The sequence below is a fragment of the Bison bison genome, unplaced genomic scaffold (genome assembly GCF_000754665.1).
Source record: "Bison bison bison isolate TAMUID 2011002044 unplaced genomic scaffold, Bison_UMD1.0 scf7180017864141, whole genome shotgun sequence".
NCBI classification, from domain to species: domain Eukaryota; kingdom Metazoa; phylum Chordata; class Mammalia; order Artiodactyla; family Bovidae; genus Bison; species Bison bison.
Window position 1 is genome coordinate 5,309,615 of NW_011494713.1, and position 17,415 is coordinate 5,327,029.

The window sequence follows — 17,415 nt, forward strand, 5'->3', positions numbered from 1 at the left end:
GGCAGGTAAGGGGCGCTTCCGAAGGGGCTCGCGGCGGCTCGGGAGGCCTCCGCTGAGTAAGAGCGCTGACAGGTTTGTGTTTTCCCCTTCTCCTCCTCCGGCTTAACCACACCCCTGCCGCTCTCCTCCCCACTTCCTTAAAGGGTGGGGTGTGTTGTCTGCGGTGCGGAGCGTGTGTGGCTCCAGCCTCTTACCATAAACTCTGAAATAGACGCCGCTGCCAATTCCCGGAGCTGCACGTGCCCACCTGGGAAGGGGCCGTCTCTGCCACCCCCAACCCCACGTGGGGTCTCCTGATAGTCTTTGTCACCACCGCTTCCACCTCGTGAGCAGTTGAGCACCCCCAATTCCACCCCTCCTCGCTCTCCCTTCCTCTCCACTGGGAAGCTTTCCTCTTAGCTCCCAGGTCTGTTGCAGAGCTAGAGACTGTTAGCAGCCTGCCACTCCCAGCATCGGTGTCCCTCCGGGTCTCTTCAAGTCCTGAAGTGCTGCTTTGGGAGGGTGGAGTGGGGGCACCAGAGATCAGGTGACTATCACCAGGGGCTTTGGCAGAACTGGTCCAGGCGTCTTAATGCCATGGACCAGGTTCCTGCACTGCAACAGCCAGGACCAGAAGCACAATAATAGATGCTGGGCAGCCTTTCCTCGTCCCCTCTCCACATCAGTCCACTTGGTTTGTTGACCAAGAGTCTGGTTTGCCTCTTCACTTAGGCCAGGAGGGCAGCAAGAGTCGAGGCAGTGACTCAAGGACACTTAGTAACCCCTTTCTCTGTCACTAGAAAGATTCTAGATTTTTTCTTGAGTAGGAGCAGGTGAACAGGACTTAGCATAAAGTCAAAAAGCTGGTGTGTCACTCAGCATTCCTCACCTTCTCGAAGTTCCTCTCCAGAGCCCCACCCCAAACTTCTTCTTCTGTACCCTGAGAAGAACTGGAATCTCCCACACTGTTAAAGGATGCTCTTCACAAAGGCGTCTCTGAGCATGGCGCCCCCTGGTGTTGTGCAGCTGCCTATGACAGCCCAGTGTACACTACAACCAGCCCCAGTCTTCCTTCCCCCAAGCACTTCCAAACTCAGAGAACAAGCCACCCCAGGAGAAAAGCCAGCATTTGGTTAGTATGTCTAAATGCCAATCACTGTGCCAAGGAACACTCAGTTTACATTTTATCTATGTTAACATTTCCTTTCATTCTTCCCATTTTCTGAAAAGAAAACAGATTTAGATTAAAACGTCCAAGGCTGCAAAATCAGAAAGTCAAAGTTTCCTGTAAGTGTGATCAGTGGACTGTCTGTAGCTCTTAAAATGCAGATACCTGGATGTGACTCTGGGGCTACTGAAAATCAGAATCTCTGAGACTGGGACCCACCCACTCATGCAGGGTAACTTACAACCCATCTGTTGGAACTCACAGCCTTGTTAATCGCATACACTGATCAGCTGTGTTCTCAGCACCAAGTATTGCCGGGGTCCACAAAGCAGTGAGAAGACACACAAATAGGTATCCAGGGATACCTTGGCTAGGGCTTGGGCGACAAAGTGAGTCAGATAGGGTAAACTGGAGTTAGTAGGGGACTTATGGGGGACGATGAGGCACTAACTGACCACTCTATGAGGAACTTGTCAGAGGGCATCAGAAAGCGGGTGACCTGATTGTCTTCCTGGCATGGGAATGAGGTGATGAAGGTCCAGTGGTGTGAAGGCAAGGGAACCTGTGCGAACTGTGGAGAGTTTGGTGCCAGGTCTTGACAGTGGGTACTCAAGAGCAAAGCTACTCCAGACTGGTTTAATAAAAGCTGAATTTGTGTATGCTGCCTCTGTGTGGCCAAATCCATGAACTACATCTTCATTGACTTCTAATTCAGAGGAAGAAGTTTTCAGATATTTAGATTGTTTAAGTCTTTAGCAAATTTTTTTGAAGCTCCAAAATCTAGCTCCTGGAATTGTAGCATCACAGGTTTTATTTGTGAAATAGGCCTTGAGGAATTCCCTGCAATGTATAACTCCATCTTCAGGTCTTCTTATACTCTGTCCAATGTGTGTGTGCTCAATCGTGTCTGACTCTTCGCAACCCCATGGACTGAAGCCCACCAGGCTCCTCTGATCATGGAATTTCCCAGGCAAGAACACTGGAATGGGTTGCCATTTCCTCCTCCAGGGGATCTTCTAGACCTAGGGATAGTACCTGTGTCTGTTGCGCTCCTGCATTGGCAGGTGGATTCACTTTTGACTCTCCTTTATTGCCCCATAGTCATTCAGTCCCTACGTTCTTGGCATCCTTCTAAGCATCTTTCCTACTCCTCATTTTCATTCTAGTCCTATTGCCCCTACCATGGGTCACGGTCTGTTTGTTTTATGCCTAGACTTTAGAAAAGGATTCTTTTGATCTTCCCACACTGCTATCTGGACTTCAGCAAAGTGGTCTGATCAGGTGATGAGCTTCCAGTTGGCATCTGAAACCACAGGAATAGGTGCGATGGTCTGGGACAGCAGTGAGAGGGAGCAGAGATCTTAAGGTCTGGCTCTTGCCAGGAGCAAACTTAGTGAAGAGGCAACAGTTGGGTCGGGGAGGGAGTTAATGAATGAAATACAAGTGTGAACATAGAGGCAGCATGTTGGCTGAAAGGAAAATTGAAGAGATGGGGTGCTGAGGCGCTTGTGGGTTGAAACATGGCTATGTAATCATTTGCTTAAGATGCAGGTTTAAATGCACATGGAAAGATCCAGTCGAGAAGGAAGACGTGAATTTGAGCAGGTGGGATCCTTCTCTCTGAGCTCATATCTCCCAATCTAGAAGATTAAGGACTACCCTCACTGCCTATTTCACAAGGTTCTGTGATGCTTAAGTTAACAACTACAAAAATGCTATAAAATACTGTAATTATTATTTTTAGAGTGATAGGAATTAAATAGGATGGGATTAGTGGGGAGATTTACGTATGTATCTGTTATATGTATACAGTTTATTGAGTGTTCACTATGACGAGCACTTTTACCCATCATCTAAGTAATCTTCACAACAGTTCAGATTGATTATAATACTCCTATTTTGCAGAAAGGTAAAGGAGGCTTGGAGAAGGTAAATAAAAAATTTGTCCACCACCCACGTGGTAAAGAGAGAAGTTGAAGCCATTTGCTGGGCCATGATGGTAGTGATTGGAGTCTCTCCATTATGGACAATGGAGTTAAATCGCATAATATAAATTTACTATTACAATTCATTTCATTTTAAAAGGACAGCATGGTCATAAGTGTCCTGAACAAAAAAACAAAGAAAAAACTCATGGGCACATGCACTAAACAATTAAGTTGTTCATGACCCAAAGCCATCTGCCTCTAATTTAACCAGGTACCACTAAGTGTACTAAATGGGCCATGGTTGAAGCCAAAATGAAGGACTCAAAACCATACCCTTGACTTGTAAAGAACCCTTTATTCCATCCACAAAAGCACTCCTGCTTGTCCTCCTCTCTTCACTTATAGTAGTATCCCTGATTTTTAGTTGGCCAGAGGCTGCCCAAAATAAAGACTGCCTTTCCCAGTCTGCCTTGCAAGTGTGACTGGGTGATTATGTTCTGGGTGATGGCTGGTGAGTAGACATACGTGTGCAGCATCAGGACCAAGTCCTTCCTTCAATGGGTATGCCCTCCACTAGTCCGTTTTCCACTTCCACCTGATGATGGACCCTGAAGCAGTCTTCTTGGCCTGTGTGTTTGAGAATAGCTAAGCAACATGAGAGACGAAGCCTGGGTCCCTGTTGAATGCCATCAAGCCAGCGTGCTGGCCCCAGACTTGGCCTGGACCTGGGTAAACTTTTTACATGAGAGAGAAAGAAACACTTCAGTTGTTCAGGTTACTACTGCCTTGAGGCTTTTCTGTTGAAAACCAAAGCCAAAACTGCATCTTTTAGCCCATTTGAATATACCATCATTTAGTTCATTTTTTAAGTATACAAATTAAGGCAGAACCTCAACATCCCCATATATAAAATGGAAATAATTGACAGAGTTGTGAGAAGACTAGAAATAATACATGGAAGTTTTCTTGCTAGTGCTATGGTTCATAGTGGACAATAATGGGAGGTATTATAACCTGTTGTAAGTTTAAAAAATGTGTTCCTGAAATAAAAATGATGGTTACTTTGAAATATTCCATATCCTGCTTCCAAAAGTGTAAGGAAAAGGGAAACAAAAACAGCAAAATTTAGAACTGACATAAGATGAATGATGGGTATGTGGGGGTTAATTATACTATTCTCTCTAACACTGTGTTTGAAAATATTCATAGTAAAAAAGTTAAAATAAATAAAATCTTTCCACAGAGCGGGGGAAAAAAGAATTCTGGGACATAATCCAAAGTATCTCCTTTGGAAAAATAAAATGATATTAAATGAACTGAGAAATTAATTTGGGTACCCAAGTGGAAGGGCAGATGGATAAGGCAGAAGAGTGTTTTTGTTTTCAGCAGTTTCCACAGCCTGGGGCACTGCTGCCAGCCCTTCTGTAGCCCCTCAAGGTGGAGGCAGGTCAGTGGGCTCTGGGATGCTCCTGGAGGGTGCCTGCATGGAAGGGGAGCCCGCCTTGCCCACTCGGGGTCAGCTCTGTGTCCTGTGACTTTGACTTTGGTTTTCAATCCTTAGCCCTACCTGTGACTGAACTCACCAGGTCCCCCCACCTCCAGCCTATGGAAAAGCTCTGAAGTAACAAATGACTGTGTGAATCTTGTTTTGCCATTGCTGATGCCAGAGATTCTAACACACATGGCTATCAGCTCCCAGCCCACACTATGCTAGAAGCATCAACTAGGAAGAAGTGCAGGTTGCTATAGGCAGGCTCTAATAAACAAAGAAAGAAAGAAAGCCCAGCCGATGCAAGAACCTGCAAATCACAGGGATCTGTGGCCACTGAAGGGGCAGAGAAAAAGAATCCTGCACACTTCATTAACTTCTGAGGGCACCCCATTATTACCCAGCCTAGCCCAGTGATTATTGTCTATTTTGGTAAGTCATGAAGAAAAGTTTAAATGATATTCTGCATCCTCTATTTTAGAGAGAGAAAAGCACATGATGTAATTTAAAAAAATTTCTGTTGAAAATGTTTGCCATAAAATAATTGAGCGCTTAAAGATAAATTTTAGGAACATGGAACATCGGTTTAGATTTCATTTTGTCAAGTTGTCAAGTTGCAGTCTGTACCAGAGTATTTTTACCAACCTCGCTCCTTCACAAGGAGTAGCAGTAATGTGTAGCCTTCACTGGGGACCTCCAAGTGTTATTGTTAGTTGCTCAGTTGTGTCTGACTCCTTGAGACCCCATGGACTATGGCCTGCCAGGCTCCTCTGTCCATGGGATTCTCCAGGCAAGAATACTGGAATGAATATCCATTCTCTTCTCCAGGGGATCTTCCAGACCCAGGGATCAAACCCAGGTCTCCTGCACTGGAGGCAGATTCTTTACTGCCTGAGCCACCAGGGGGACCTCCAAACAATGGGTCAAAACCCCAAATGCTGATGGAGGCAGGGAGTGAGAGGGAAGCTGGCTAGATGGGGAACCTGGCAAACAGGAACAAATGTTCCTCCTACAGGGAGCAGCTGCTATTCAGCTCAAGTCTCCTGCCATGTAGAAGAGGGAGCTTAATGTGGCAATTGTAGACAGATCTTTCCTTCTTTAAGAGCAAAGGCAGACTGGTTATTCGAAAAGGAAATTAAGAAAATATTTTCATTTACAATAGTATCAAAAAGGATAAAATGAAGGTGAAAGACTTGTACACTGAGAATTGTAAAACACTGCTGTAAGAAATCATCAGTTCAGTTCAGTTCAGTCTCTCAGTCGTGTTTGACTCTTTGTGACCCCATGGACTGCAGCATGCCAGGCTTCCCTGTCCATCACCAACTCCTGGAGATTCCTCAAACTCATGTCCATAGAGTCAGTGATGCCATCTAACCATCTCATCCTCTGTCGTCCCCTTCTCCTGCCTTCGATCTTTCTCAGCTTCACGGTCTTTTCCAATGAGTCTGCTCTTCTCATCAGGTGGCCAAAGTATTGGAGTTTCAGCTTCAACGTCAGTCCTTCCAATGAATATTCAGGACTGATTTCCTGTAGGATGGACTGGTTGGATCTCCTTGCAGTCCAAGGGACTCCCAAGAGTCTTCTCCCACACCACAGTTCAAAAGCATCAATTCTTCAGTGCTCAGCTTTCTTCACAGTCCAACTCTCACATCCATACATGACTACTAGAAAAACCATAGCTTTGATTAGATGGACCTTTGTTGGCAAAGTAATGTCTCTGCTTTTTAATATGCTGTCTAGGTCAGTCATAGCTTTTCTTCCAAGGAGAAAGTGTCTTTTAATTTCATGGCTACAGTCACCATCTGTCTGTCACTGTTTCCATTGTTTCCCCATCTGTTTGCCATTAAGTGATGGGACCAGGTGCCATGATCTTCATTTTTGAATGTTGAGTTTTAGGCCAGCTTTTTCACTCTCCTCTTTCACTTTCATCAAGAGGCTCTTTAGTTCCTCTTCGCTTTCTACCATAAGGGTGGTGTCATCTGCATATCTGAGGTTATTGATATTTCTCCCGGCAATCTTGATTCCAGCTTGTGCTTCATCCAGCCCAGCATTTTGCATGATGTATTCTGCATATAAGTTAAATAAACAGGGTGACAATATACAGCTTTGACGTACTCCTTTCCCAATTTGGAAGTAATCATAGTACACAAGTAAATGGAAAGATATCCTGCATTCATAGATTGGAAGACAATATTGTTAAGATGGCAATACTACTCCCAAGCTATCTACAGATTTAATGCAATCCCTATGAAAATCTGAACACCATTTAATACAGAAACAGATTTTACAAAAACCATCCTAAAATTAATATGGAATCTGAACAGACCCCAACACTCAAAATAATCTTTAAAAACCAAAACAGAGTTGGAGGTCTCATACTTCCAGATTTATAAACTCGTTACAAAGCTGCGGTAATCAAAACAGTATGGTACCAGCATAAAGACAGGCATATGCTACTGCTACTGCTAAGTCACTTCAGTCGTGTCCGGCTCTGCGTGATCCCATAGACGGCAGCCCACCAGGCTCCCCCGTCCCTGGGATTCTCCAGGCAAGAACACTGGAGTGGGTTGCCATTTCCTTCTCCAGTGCATGAAAGTGAAAAGTCAAAGTAAAGTTGCTCAGTCGTGTCCGACCCTCAGCGATCCCATGGACTGCAGTCTTCCAGGCTCCTCCATCCACAGGATTCTCCAGGCAGGAGTACTGTAGTGGGGTGCTATTGAGAGTTAAGAAATGAACCCTTGCATATACGGTCAAATGGTCTTCAACAAGGGTGCCAAGACCATTCAATGGGGAAAGGACAGTCTCGTCAACAAATGGTGGTGTGAAAAATGGATATCCACATACAAAAGAATGAAGTTGGACCCTTCCTTTACTTCATGTACAAAAAATTAATTCAAAATACAATGAAGACTTACATATAAGATCTAAAACTATAAAGTTATTAGAAGAAAACATAGGGGAAAACTTTCATGACATTGGGAATGATTTCTTGGATATGACATCAAAAGCACAGGCAACAAAAATAAAAAGAGATAAATTTGACTGCATCAGACTAAAAAAAATTCTGTGAAGCAAAATGAAAATGGATGGTAACAAAATGATATAATGGGAGAAGATATTTTTCAAGTGATCTAGTAAGGGGATAATACTCAGAATATATAAAGAACTCATACAACTCAACAACAAAAACATCGAATAACCTGATTTTAAAAGGGGCAAAAGACTTAATAGACATTTCCCTAAAGATGATATCCAGGTGGCCAACAAACATGGGAAAAGATGTTCAACATCACTAATCAATAGGGAAATGCAGATCAAAAACACAGGCAGATATTACCTCACATCCATTAGGATGCCTACCACTAAAAAAGAAAGAAAGAAAGAAAGAAAATAATAAATGTTGGCCAGGAGGTAGAGAAATTTGGAATCCTTGGGCACTGTTGTTGGGAATGTTAAGATGGTGAATCTGTTGTAGACAACAGTATGTCAGTTCCTTAAAAAAGTAAAAATCAATCCAGGGATTCCACTTCTGGGCATATACTCTAAAGAATTGAAGACAGGGTCCCAAAGAGATATTTGTACACTCATGTTCACAGCAGCATCATTCACAATAGCCGTAAGGTGGGAGCAACCCAAATGCCCATCAATAGATGAATGGGTTAGCAAAAATGTGGTACATATATACAGTGGAATATTATTCAGCTTAAAAAAAGGAGGGAAACTTTAAGATATGCTACCAGATGAATGAACTTTGAGAACATTATGCTTAGTGAGATAAGCCAGTCACAAAAAGACAACTATTATTTGATTCCCCATATCTGCGGTACCTAGCCTAGTCAAATTGTTAGAGACCTAAAGTAGACTGGCGGTGCCAGGGGGAGGGGAAAGGAGGAAGAGACTATTTGTTTAAAGGGTTCAGAGTTTCAGTTTTACAAGACGAGAAGTTCTGGGCATTGTGTTGCACAATAATGGGAATATACTTCATACTGCTGAACTGTACTTAAAAATGCCCGCTGCTGCTGCTAAGTCGCTTCAGTCATGTCCGACTCTGTGCAATCCCAGAGACGGCAGCCCACCAGGCTCCCCCGTCCCTGGGATGGCCAATTTTATGCTTATTTTAGCACAATTAATTTTTTTTAAACAATGGGAAAGCAAAGTTTAAAAAATTTTTAATGGAAAATCTCCCAATTTGCATATGATGGCAACTGTTTTGAGCCTCTAGTTGCCTATTTCGTGGTGATTTCCCCCTCTTTGGTAATAAATAGCCAAGCCCCAGATGTATCTCAGTGATGATCTCTGCAGCACTTGATGCAGGTAAAACCTAATTGATTCAGGCCAGTCATAGTAGGCTCATCTCCCTGGCTGGTAATGGATTTAGAGGTGGGCATGTGACCCAGTTCTGACCCATAAGGTGTGAGGGAAGGTCTTCTGGAGGTTTGTAGGAAAGGTTTCTTGGCTCTGAAAAGGAGACATACTAAGGAGAAATGGTCCTTTCCATTACTGGACATTGGTTTATATCAGGATAAGATGCCTGGGGCAGTGCAGTAATTTTCCAACCCAAAGGCAGCCATGGGCAGACCAGAAAAATGTGAAGAATCTGGGGGTCTCAGTGTGACTGGGTTGGACGTAGCCTTCTTGCCTCTAGACTTTCTGTTACGTGAGATCATACATGCTCTTACTGTTGGGTTGCAATTTACAAGTGGCAGCTTAGAAGATCGTAAGTGAAACAGAGGGGGAATATGGATCCAATAAAAGAAGTCTGCAACTGAATCTGATCCAGAGGGCAGTGATTTACTACCTTAGGTGTTTCTCTTTTGTTTTTGTTGTTTTGTCATTAAGCCATGTCTGACATTTTGCCACCCCATGGCCTGTAGCCCTCCAGGCTCCTCTGTTGATGGGATTTTCCAGGCAAGAATACTGGAGTGGGTTGCCATTTCCTTCTTCAATGCATCAAAGTGAAAAGTGAAAGTGAAGTCGCTTAGTCGTGTCCAACCCTCAGCGACCCGATGGACTGCAGCCTTCCAGGCTCCTCCATCCATGGGGTTTTACAGGCAAGAGTACTGGAGTGGGGTGCCATTGCCTTCTCCCATGTTTCCGTGCTGCTGCTGCTGCTAAGTCGCGTCAGTCGTGTCCAACTCTGTGCGACCCCATGGACGACAGCCCAACAGGCTCCTCTGTCCCTGGGATTCTCCAGGCAAGAGTACTGGAGTGGGGTGCCATTGCCTTCTCCGCATGTTTCCCTAGTCACTTGCATTAAGGACTATTTTCTTAGGACAGTTCTCCCTGCATTAGTCAAGCAAACTCAGAGCCCCACCGCCCCCACCCCCAGCTCCTTTTCTTCATGGTGTAGGCCTGAGAGAAGGCCCAAGCCACCAGTGTGTCCACTATCAGGTGTGAGACTACAGTGATTTCCTCAAAGATGTCCTTGGTAATGTTGCTGAACAAGTTCAAGTATGTCGGCATCTCTGGTGGCTTGTTTCTAAAAATGGTTCATGCTACTTCCAGCTCTGTAATTGTCAAATATAGAAGTCATCTTCCTTATCCCTATAATATTCTCCAATAGTAAATCTGCTTTGTCTGGTATTAATAGGGCCACTCCTAGGACTCCCTGGCAGTCCGGTGGTTAAGACTTCGCCCTCCAGTGCAGGGGGTACGGGTTCAATCCCTGGTTGAGGAGCTAACATCCCACATGCCTCTTGGCCAAAAAACCAAAACCAAAACCAAAACACAAAACAGAAGCAATATTGTTACAAATTCGATAAAAACTTTAAAAATGGTCCACATTCCAAAAAAAAAAAAAAAAATCTTAAAAATATAGGGCCACTCCAGCTTTCTTTGATTCATGTTTGTGTGGTATAACTTTTCTTATTCTTTTACTTTTAGCTTATTTGTAGGTTTACATGTGAAGTGGTTTTCTTATATAGTTGAGTCTTGCCTTTTTATCTAACCTAACAATCTCTGCTTTTTATTTGCAGTAGTCACTTTCTAATCAACTGCTTTTAAAAAGGGAGAGAAAAAGCCACTCTTCTTTCTGCACCTAGGAATATATATTTTTTTCTCCTAACACAACATTTAAGAAAGAGAAGTCATTCCCGACATACATTTGTGTGATATTGCCGTATATAAAATAGATAGCTGGTGGGAATTTGTTGTATGACACAGGGAACCCTAACCCAGTGTTCTGTGACAACCTAGAGGAAGGAGGTGGGAGAGAGGTTTAAGAGGGAGAGGACATATGTTTACCTATGTCTGATTCCTGTTGAAGTATGGCAGAAACCATCACAATATTGTAAAGTAACTATCCTCCAGTTAAAAATAAAATTAAAATAAATAGAAAAATGTATATGATGATAGCAGGGGGTTGGAAATGTGGCATTGCCTGGCAAAAATGCCTGGGGATGGAATGGAATGGGGCAAGTTATAGAAGTGAGAACTGCCAGTCAAGTTTTGCAATAGTTTAACTGGTATACAGAGGATCTGAACTTCAGGGCCTCTAAGGAAGGTCCTTTCTACTGGAAGAAGAAACAGGAGCTGCTGACACATGAATTATGATCACCCAGACTTCTCTTTCCTGGTTTCTATGTCTTAGTCACCCTCTTTCCTGAAATTATGCAAAGAATTAAAAAAAGTTCAGAATGTTGGAGCTAGTAAGAATTTGCAGCAATTAGTCAAATCTTTCCTTAACAGTTGAGGAAAAGAAAGTAAGAAAAGTGAAACATTATTCCCCATGTCATGGTCCTGGCTAATGGTGGAGCTTGGAATAGGACCAAATCCTTTCCAGATTTCCAGAAAGACAGGAGGACCTTACTGGTTTAATGTTAACCTTTGTATTCTACTTAAAGGAAAAATAAAAATCCATTTGTTAATATATAGTCTTTACCCTTGTTTGATTTGTGGCTCTACCTAGAGAGTTGAGAAAAAACCAACAACAAAACAAACAAGGAACATCATAAGAACAGAAGGAAACAAATATATAGCAAAACAGATTCAAAGAGCAACTGGGACACAAAAATAAAATAGTGAAAGGAAACAAGACTAGAAGATAAGACTTTCCAGCAAGGTGCCTGGCATGTGATTTCCCCAGTGGCTCAGTGGTAAAGAATCCACCTGCCAAGCAGGAGACATGGGTTTGATCCTGGGTGGGTAAGATCCCCTGGAGGAGAAAATGGCAACCTCCTCCAGTATTCTTGCCTGGGAGTTCCTATGGACAGAGGAGCCCACTGGGCTACAGTACATGGGGTTGCAAAGAGTCTGACATGACTTAGCAACTAAACAACATCCTATCATGTGGGGTTATGAGCCCCATCTTGTGGCCCTTTTGGATATTGCTTAAAGTTCATTTTTAAACCAGTCAACATAACTGGAGTAGCATTCCTCGGCTTCCCTGGTGGCTCAGATGGTAAAGAATCCGCCTGCAACATGGAGGAGGCCTGGGTTCAATGCCTGGGTTGGGAAGAACCTCTGGAAAGGGACTGGCTACCCACTCCAGTGTTTTTGCCTGGAGAATTCCATGGCCAGAGGAGCCATTAGTTCACAAAGACTTGGACACAACTGAGCAACTAACTCTTTATACTTTCAAACTCAACTGGAGTACCGGAAAAAAAAAATCACCTGGGTATGAAAATGCAGATTCCTAGGCCTTTTCCTCCAAAGAGGCAAATAGATCAAAGAGTCTGGGCTCAAGAATCTGTGCTCCTAGAAAGCTCCCCAGGTGATTATAGGGGAAACAAACTGGCATTGAGCAAGAAACACTTGTCAACAACAAACTGACACTTGCCATCTCCCTCTACAAGGATTAAATCATGTGCTGCTGCAGATGCTGACTTTCAACACCTCTGAAAGGAGTACAGGGTAGAGAGCAGAAATGAGACTCTGTACTCTGGGAAAAACTAGCAGGGTAGATCTTCAAATAGTTAGGTATTTTCAGGAGCTGATTTTATGAGCCCAATTCTTGTATCTCCTCATATTTAGAAAAGCATTAACATTCTTCACGGTGACAACTGCTCCTCATGACTAGCAGACCCCTTTGGCAAAATGTATGTGCTTGATTTCATGTACTTCCCCCTCACCAAAATCACATATATACTGTCCTTCTTCCCTACCTCTTCGGAGCAACTTCTCAGCACTATCTAAAATGCTAACTCCCCAGCTATAGTCCTCTTTTTTTTTTTTTTTTTAAACTCAGAATATAGTCTTCATTTTGCCCCCAATGAAATTTAACTCACAACTCTCACATTGTGTATTTTTTTGTCAGCATACTGCAGATGGCAATAGGAATTAGTGGCATCCATCCCCTAGGCATTGTGGCTACAGGTCTATTCTGAGTACAAGTTTGGAAGGAAATTGTCTAGCACTATAAAGGTCTGAAATTTAACCTGCTTGCAAGCTAACAAATTATCAATGAAAAAAAAATGGTTCCTGCCTTATCAGTCAACAAAAGATGCTGCAGCCATCAAGCCATCATAGTAATGCTGCCCCAACCTAGTGGTCAACTACTGCGGCCACCCATCAATGATATGCCCTGAAGAAACTCAGCAGGAGAAAGCACAGGGCACTGGCCTCAGACAGCTGAGGTGCATACCAAAGGAATGATTTCAGTGAGTCCAGACTGTTGTATTTTCCCGTACACAGAAAAAGTGCTCAATTCCTTGAGATATCTACCTTTCCTTAACAGCAATCTTTTGAAGTTTTGACTACTTGGTCTTTGTTGCAAAAACTATATATGGCTCCTCCCTTACCTCTTTGGAGCAGTTTCTCAGAGCTGTCTGAGATGCTGTGTCCCTGGCTGAAGTCCTCAGTTTTGTTCACCAAATAAAACATGATCCTCAACTTTTAAGTTTTTTTTTTCAGTTGACACTTTAGTATGCAAGTTTCAGGAGTGCTGGTAGATGAGACTCTTGGTTCAGAGACAAAGGACAGTTTATTACTAACAGCAATTTCAGTAGTCAGATTATAGTCACTTGAGCCAGTTTCCTGACTTAATTCCCAAAAGGCATTGTAGAGTGGGCCAAAGGATGGAGCTTAGAGAACCTGAATCTTTTTTTTTTTTTAATTGGAGGATAATTACAATATTGTGGTGGTTTTTGCCATACATTGACATGAATCAGCCATGGGTTGCACATGTGTTCCCCCATCCTGAACCCCTCTCCCATCTCATTTCCTGCCCCATCCCTCTGGTTTTCCCAGAGTTCTGGCTTTGAGTGCCCTGCTTCATGCATCAAACTTGCACTGGTCATCTATTTTACATATGGTAATATACATGTTTCAATGCTATTCTTTCATATCATCCCACCCTTGCCTTCTCCCACATAGTCCAAGTCTGTTCTTTACACCTGTGTCTCTTTTGTTGACTTACATATAGGATTGTTGTTACTATCTTTCTAAATTCCATATATATGTTAATAAACTGTATTGGTGTTTCTCTTTCTGACTTACTTCACTCTATGTAACAGGCTCCAGTTTCATCCACCTCATTAGAACTGACTCAAATATGTTCTTTTTTATAACTGAGTAATATTCCATTGTGTATATGTACCACAACTTTTTTAACCATTCATCTGCCAATGGACACCTTGGTTGCTTCCATGTCCTAGCTATTGTAAACAGCACTGAAATGAACATTGGGGTACATGTGTCTCTTTCAATTCTGGTTTCCTTGGTGTGTATGCCCAGCAGTGGGATTGCTGTGTCGTATGGCAGTTTTATTTCCAGTTTTTTAAAGGAATCTCCACACTGTTCTCCATAGTGGCTGTACCAGTTTGCATTCTCATCAACAGTGTAAGACGGTTCCTTTTTCTTCACACCCTCTCCAGCATTTATTGTTTGTAGAGTTTTTGATGGCAGCCATTCTGACCAGTGTGACATGATACCTCATTGTATCATCATTTTGATTTGCATTTCTCTAAAAATGAGTGATGTTGGACATCTTTTCATGTGTTTATTAGCCATCTGTATGTCTTCTTTGGAGAAATGTCTGTTTAGTTCTTTGGCCCACTTGGGTTGAGAATCCAAAACTTTTACAATGCAGAAAGACTGCCTGCCTGAAGGGAGACATTGTCTGTCTCTTCCCAGGCTCTTCATCATAGAAACATCCTTGAAACGACAGTTCAAAATGGCAGTGTCTCTGGATAATATACAGAAACACCATAGGGGTGGAGAACTGTCTTCCAGCAGAAACCATTAATGAAAGGAATCCTACATCTGAATGCTATAAAATGATTCTGAGGCAAGTTGAGTGACTCAGACCTGTTGTACCTGGCAGGAAAATTCAGCCTGGACTGTAGTTTCCATAGCTAACTTTGCAGACGTCTTTGATCTCTGTTTCACTCAGGAGGAAATAGATTTTGTTAAAGATTGTGACTTGTCCGCCTATCCAAACAAGACAAGAATTGGGTCTTCTCAGAGGTCTTCCACTGCCCCCTGCTCTCACTTGTTTCTTGCTTACCCCAGCAGGCAGGAACTAAACAGGCCAAAATAAGTAAACAACTAATTCAAGGGCGGGCATAGATCTTTCAAAGGGGCACTGCAAACTCAAGCGGTGAAAACGCTAACGACGTTGCAAGATCACACTCCACTAGGAACCACAAAGTAAGGAGCTCTGGCTTCTCCCACCTCGAGGGCCTGAGATTTCCGGGAACTAAGGAAGTAGTGGCAACCCACTCCAGTACTCTTGCCTGGAAAATCCCATGGACGGAAGACCCTCGTAGGCTACAGTCCATGGGGGTCACAAAGAGTCGGACACGACTGAACGACGACACATGTGACTACATCACAAGGAAGTGGCTCATTTTCCATTTGAAATCGGAAGTAGGTTTCAATGCTACGGAAGCCCTACAGCACGGATGGGTAGTTTCTTCTTGGCTAAACTTGTAGGGCACGCCTAGAAACCGCGCGGACCGCAGAGCAGATGGGCTCCGCCCTACGCTTCCGGGATTTCCCGAGCTGACCGGAACTGGGGCGGAGCCGCTTAAGCACACCCAGAGCAATTGGCCGGGGCCGCTGTCGCTCAGTGCTCCGAACGGAAGAGGCTGAGCCCTTCTCTCAGGGTCCGGAGAGCAGTCAGGCGGGTGGGAGGGACTGGAGCGAAAGTTACCGGCTCAAGAGCCGGGAAGGTTATGGAGCCGGGCCCCGCCGCGTCCCCTGGACCTTCCCGCTCCTTCAAAGAGGAGCTGCTGTGCGCCGTCTGCTATGACCCCTTCCGCGATGCCGTGACTCTGCGCTGCGGCCACAACTTCTGTCGCGGGTGCGTGACCCGCTCCTGGGAAGTTCAGGTGGCGCCCACCTGCCCGGTGTGCAAGGACCGCGCGGCCCCCGCCGACCTGCGCACCAACCACACCCTCAACAACCTGGTGGAGAAGCTGCTGCGCGAGGAGGCCGAGGGCGCGCGTTGGACCGGCCACCGCTCCCCGCGCCTCTGCCGCCTGCACCGCGGCCAGTTCAACTTTTTCTGCCTCGACGACAAGGAACTGCTGTGCTGCTCTTGCCAGGCCGACCCCCGGCACCAGGGACACCGCGTGCAGCCGGTGAAGGACACCGCCCACGACTTTCGGGTAAGAGTTGCTGCGGGCGGGAGTTGGCCGAGAGCGCACGTGGACCGGAACCTAGCATCCTGACCCCGCTGCTCCTGCACTCCAGCCTGCCAGGGCTGGGTGTGCCCAGTCCCGTCCCTCTTGCCCCTGCCAGCTTGCTGGTGCCTTCTCAGGACCCCATCTTCCCCTGGTAACATACAGAGCCTACATCGAGTACCGCCCAGGGGGTCTGAGATAGAGGAGAGACTGTCAACAGGAAGTCTGAGAATTGGGGTTACAAGATGTTCTTAAGACCGCCCGCCCACCTCTGAAGGGCTGAGGCTCTGCATCCTTTCTATCAGGCGAATGTGGCTCATGCCCATTTTAGAAGCACAGGTTGAGTAAGCCCAACAACCCTGGAACTTGGCACACAGAGGGCAGAGGTGCAGCACCCGAAGTCCTGGTCAAGGATATGGAGCTTTTAGGTCTCCCCCACATCCCTCACCTACTTCCTGGGCCCCATTTATGGGATAGCTCTGGGGAGGCCTCTGGCCCTGGCCAGCTAGTTTATCCTGGATCACTCTCTCAGCATCTCCCATGCCTGGAGTTTCACTGGTTATAAATAAAGGAGCTCCAATATTTTGGCCACCTGATGTGGAAAGCCAACCCACTGGAAAAGACCCTGATGCTGGAAAAGATTGAGCAGAGGAGGAGAAGGGGACGACAGAGGATTAGATGGTTGGATGGCATCATCGACTCAATGGACAGGCGTTTGAGCAAACTCCAGGAGATGGTGAAGGACAGGGAAGCCTGGAGTGTTGCAGTCCATGGGGTGCCAAAGAGTTAGACATGACTGAGTGACTGAACAACAAGAAAAGGAGCAACTTATAAGGGAAAACTAACGTGAAGTTTTTGGCATAGGAAGGAAAATGATCAGGAAATAAGGGTTAGCTAGCCCAGGAGTTTTCAGAATTTTTGACCTTTGCTGGCCCATTGTTGTTGTTCAGTTGCTCGGTCGTTTCTGATTGTGACCCCATGGACTGCAGCACACCAGGCTTCCCACAGTGAGAAATATTTGTTTTTCCATTGTGACTCAGAAAGCCACACGTATGTATCATGTTCTGTATCAGTGGAAACAAAAATTCTGTGAAAATCTCTATTGTAGTCTGGCATTTTCTGTCATTATATTTTAAAAATTTCACAGGCTGTAAAACATTATTTTATCACTTATTAATACCAATTAATACATAGGTCAGACCCACAGTTTGGAGAACACTGGTTAGCTAGTCTGAAGATGAGTGTATTGAAAATAAGTGTATATTTCAAAAAGTTGAAAATAATTCT

The 17,415-nt window shown here is 44.5% G+C and overlaps 1 protein-coding gene across 1 annotated transcript in view; it reads left to right on the top strand.

The window, feature by feature from the left end:
- The first annotated feature begins 15,601 nt into the window (after positions 1-15,601).
- TRIM35 (tripartite motif containing 35) overlaps positions 15,602-17,415 on the top strand; it is an 18,858-nt gene continuing 17,044 nt past the window's right edge. Inside the window, exon 1 of the mRNA XM_010840142.1 lies at positions 15,602-16,113. Within this exon, the coding sequence (XP_010838444.1) occupies positions 15,679-16,113 (435 nt within the window). The 5' untranslated portion in view covers positions 15,602-15,678. The remainder of the gene's footprint in view (positions 16,114-17,415) is intronic.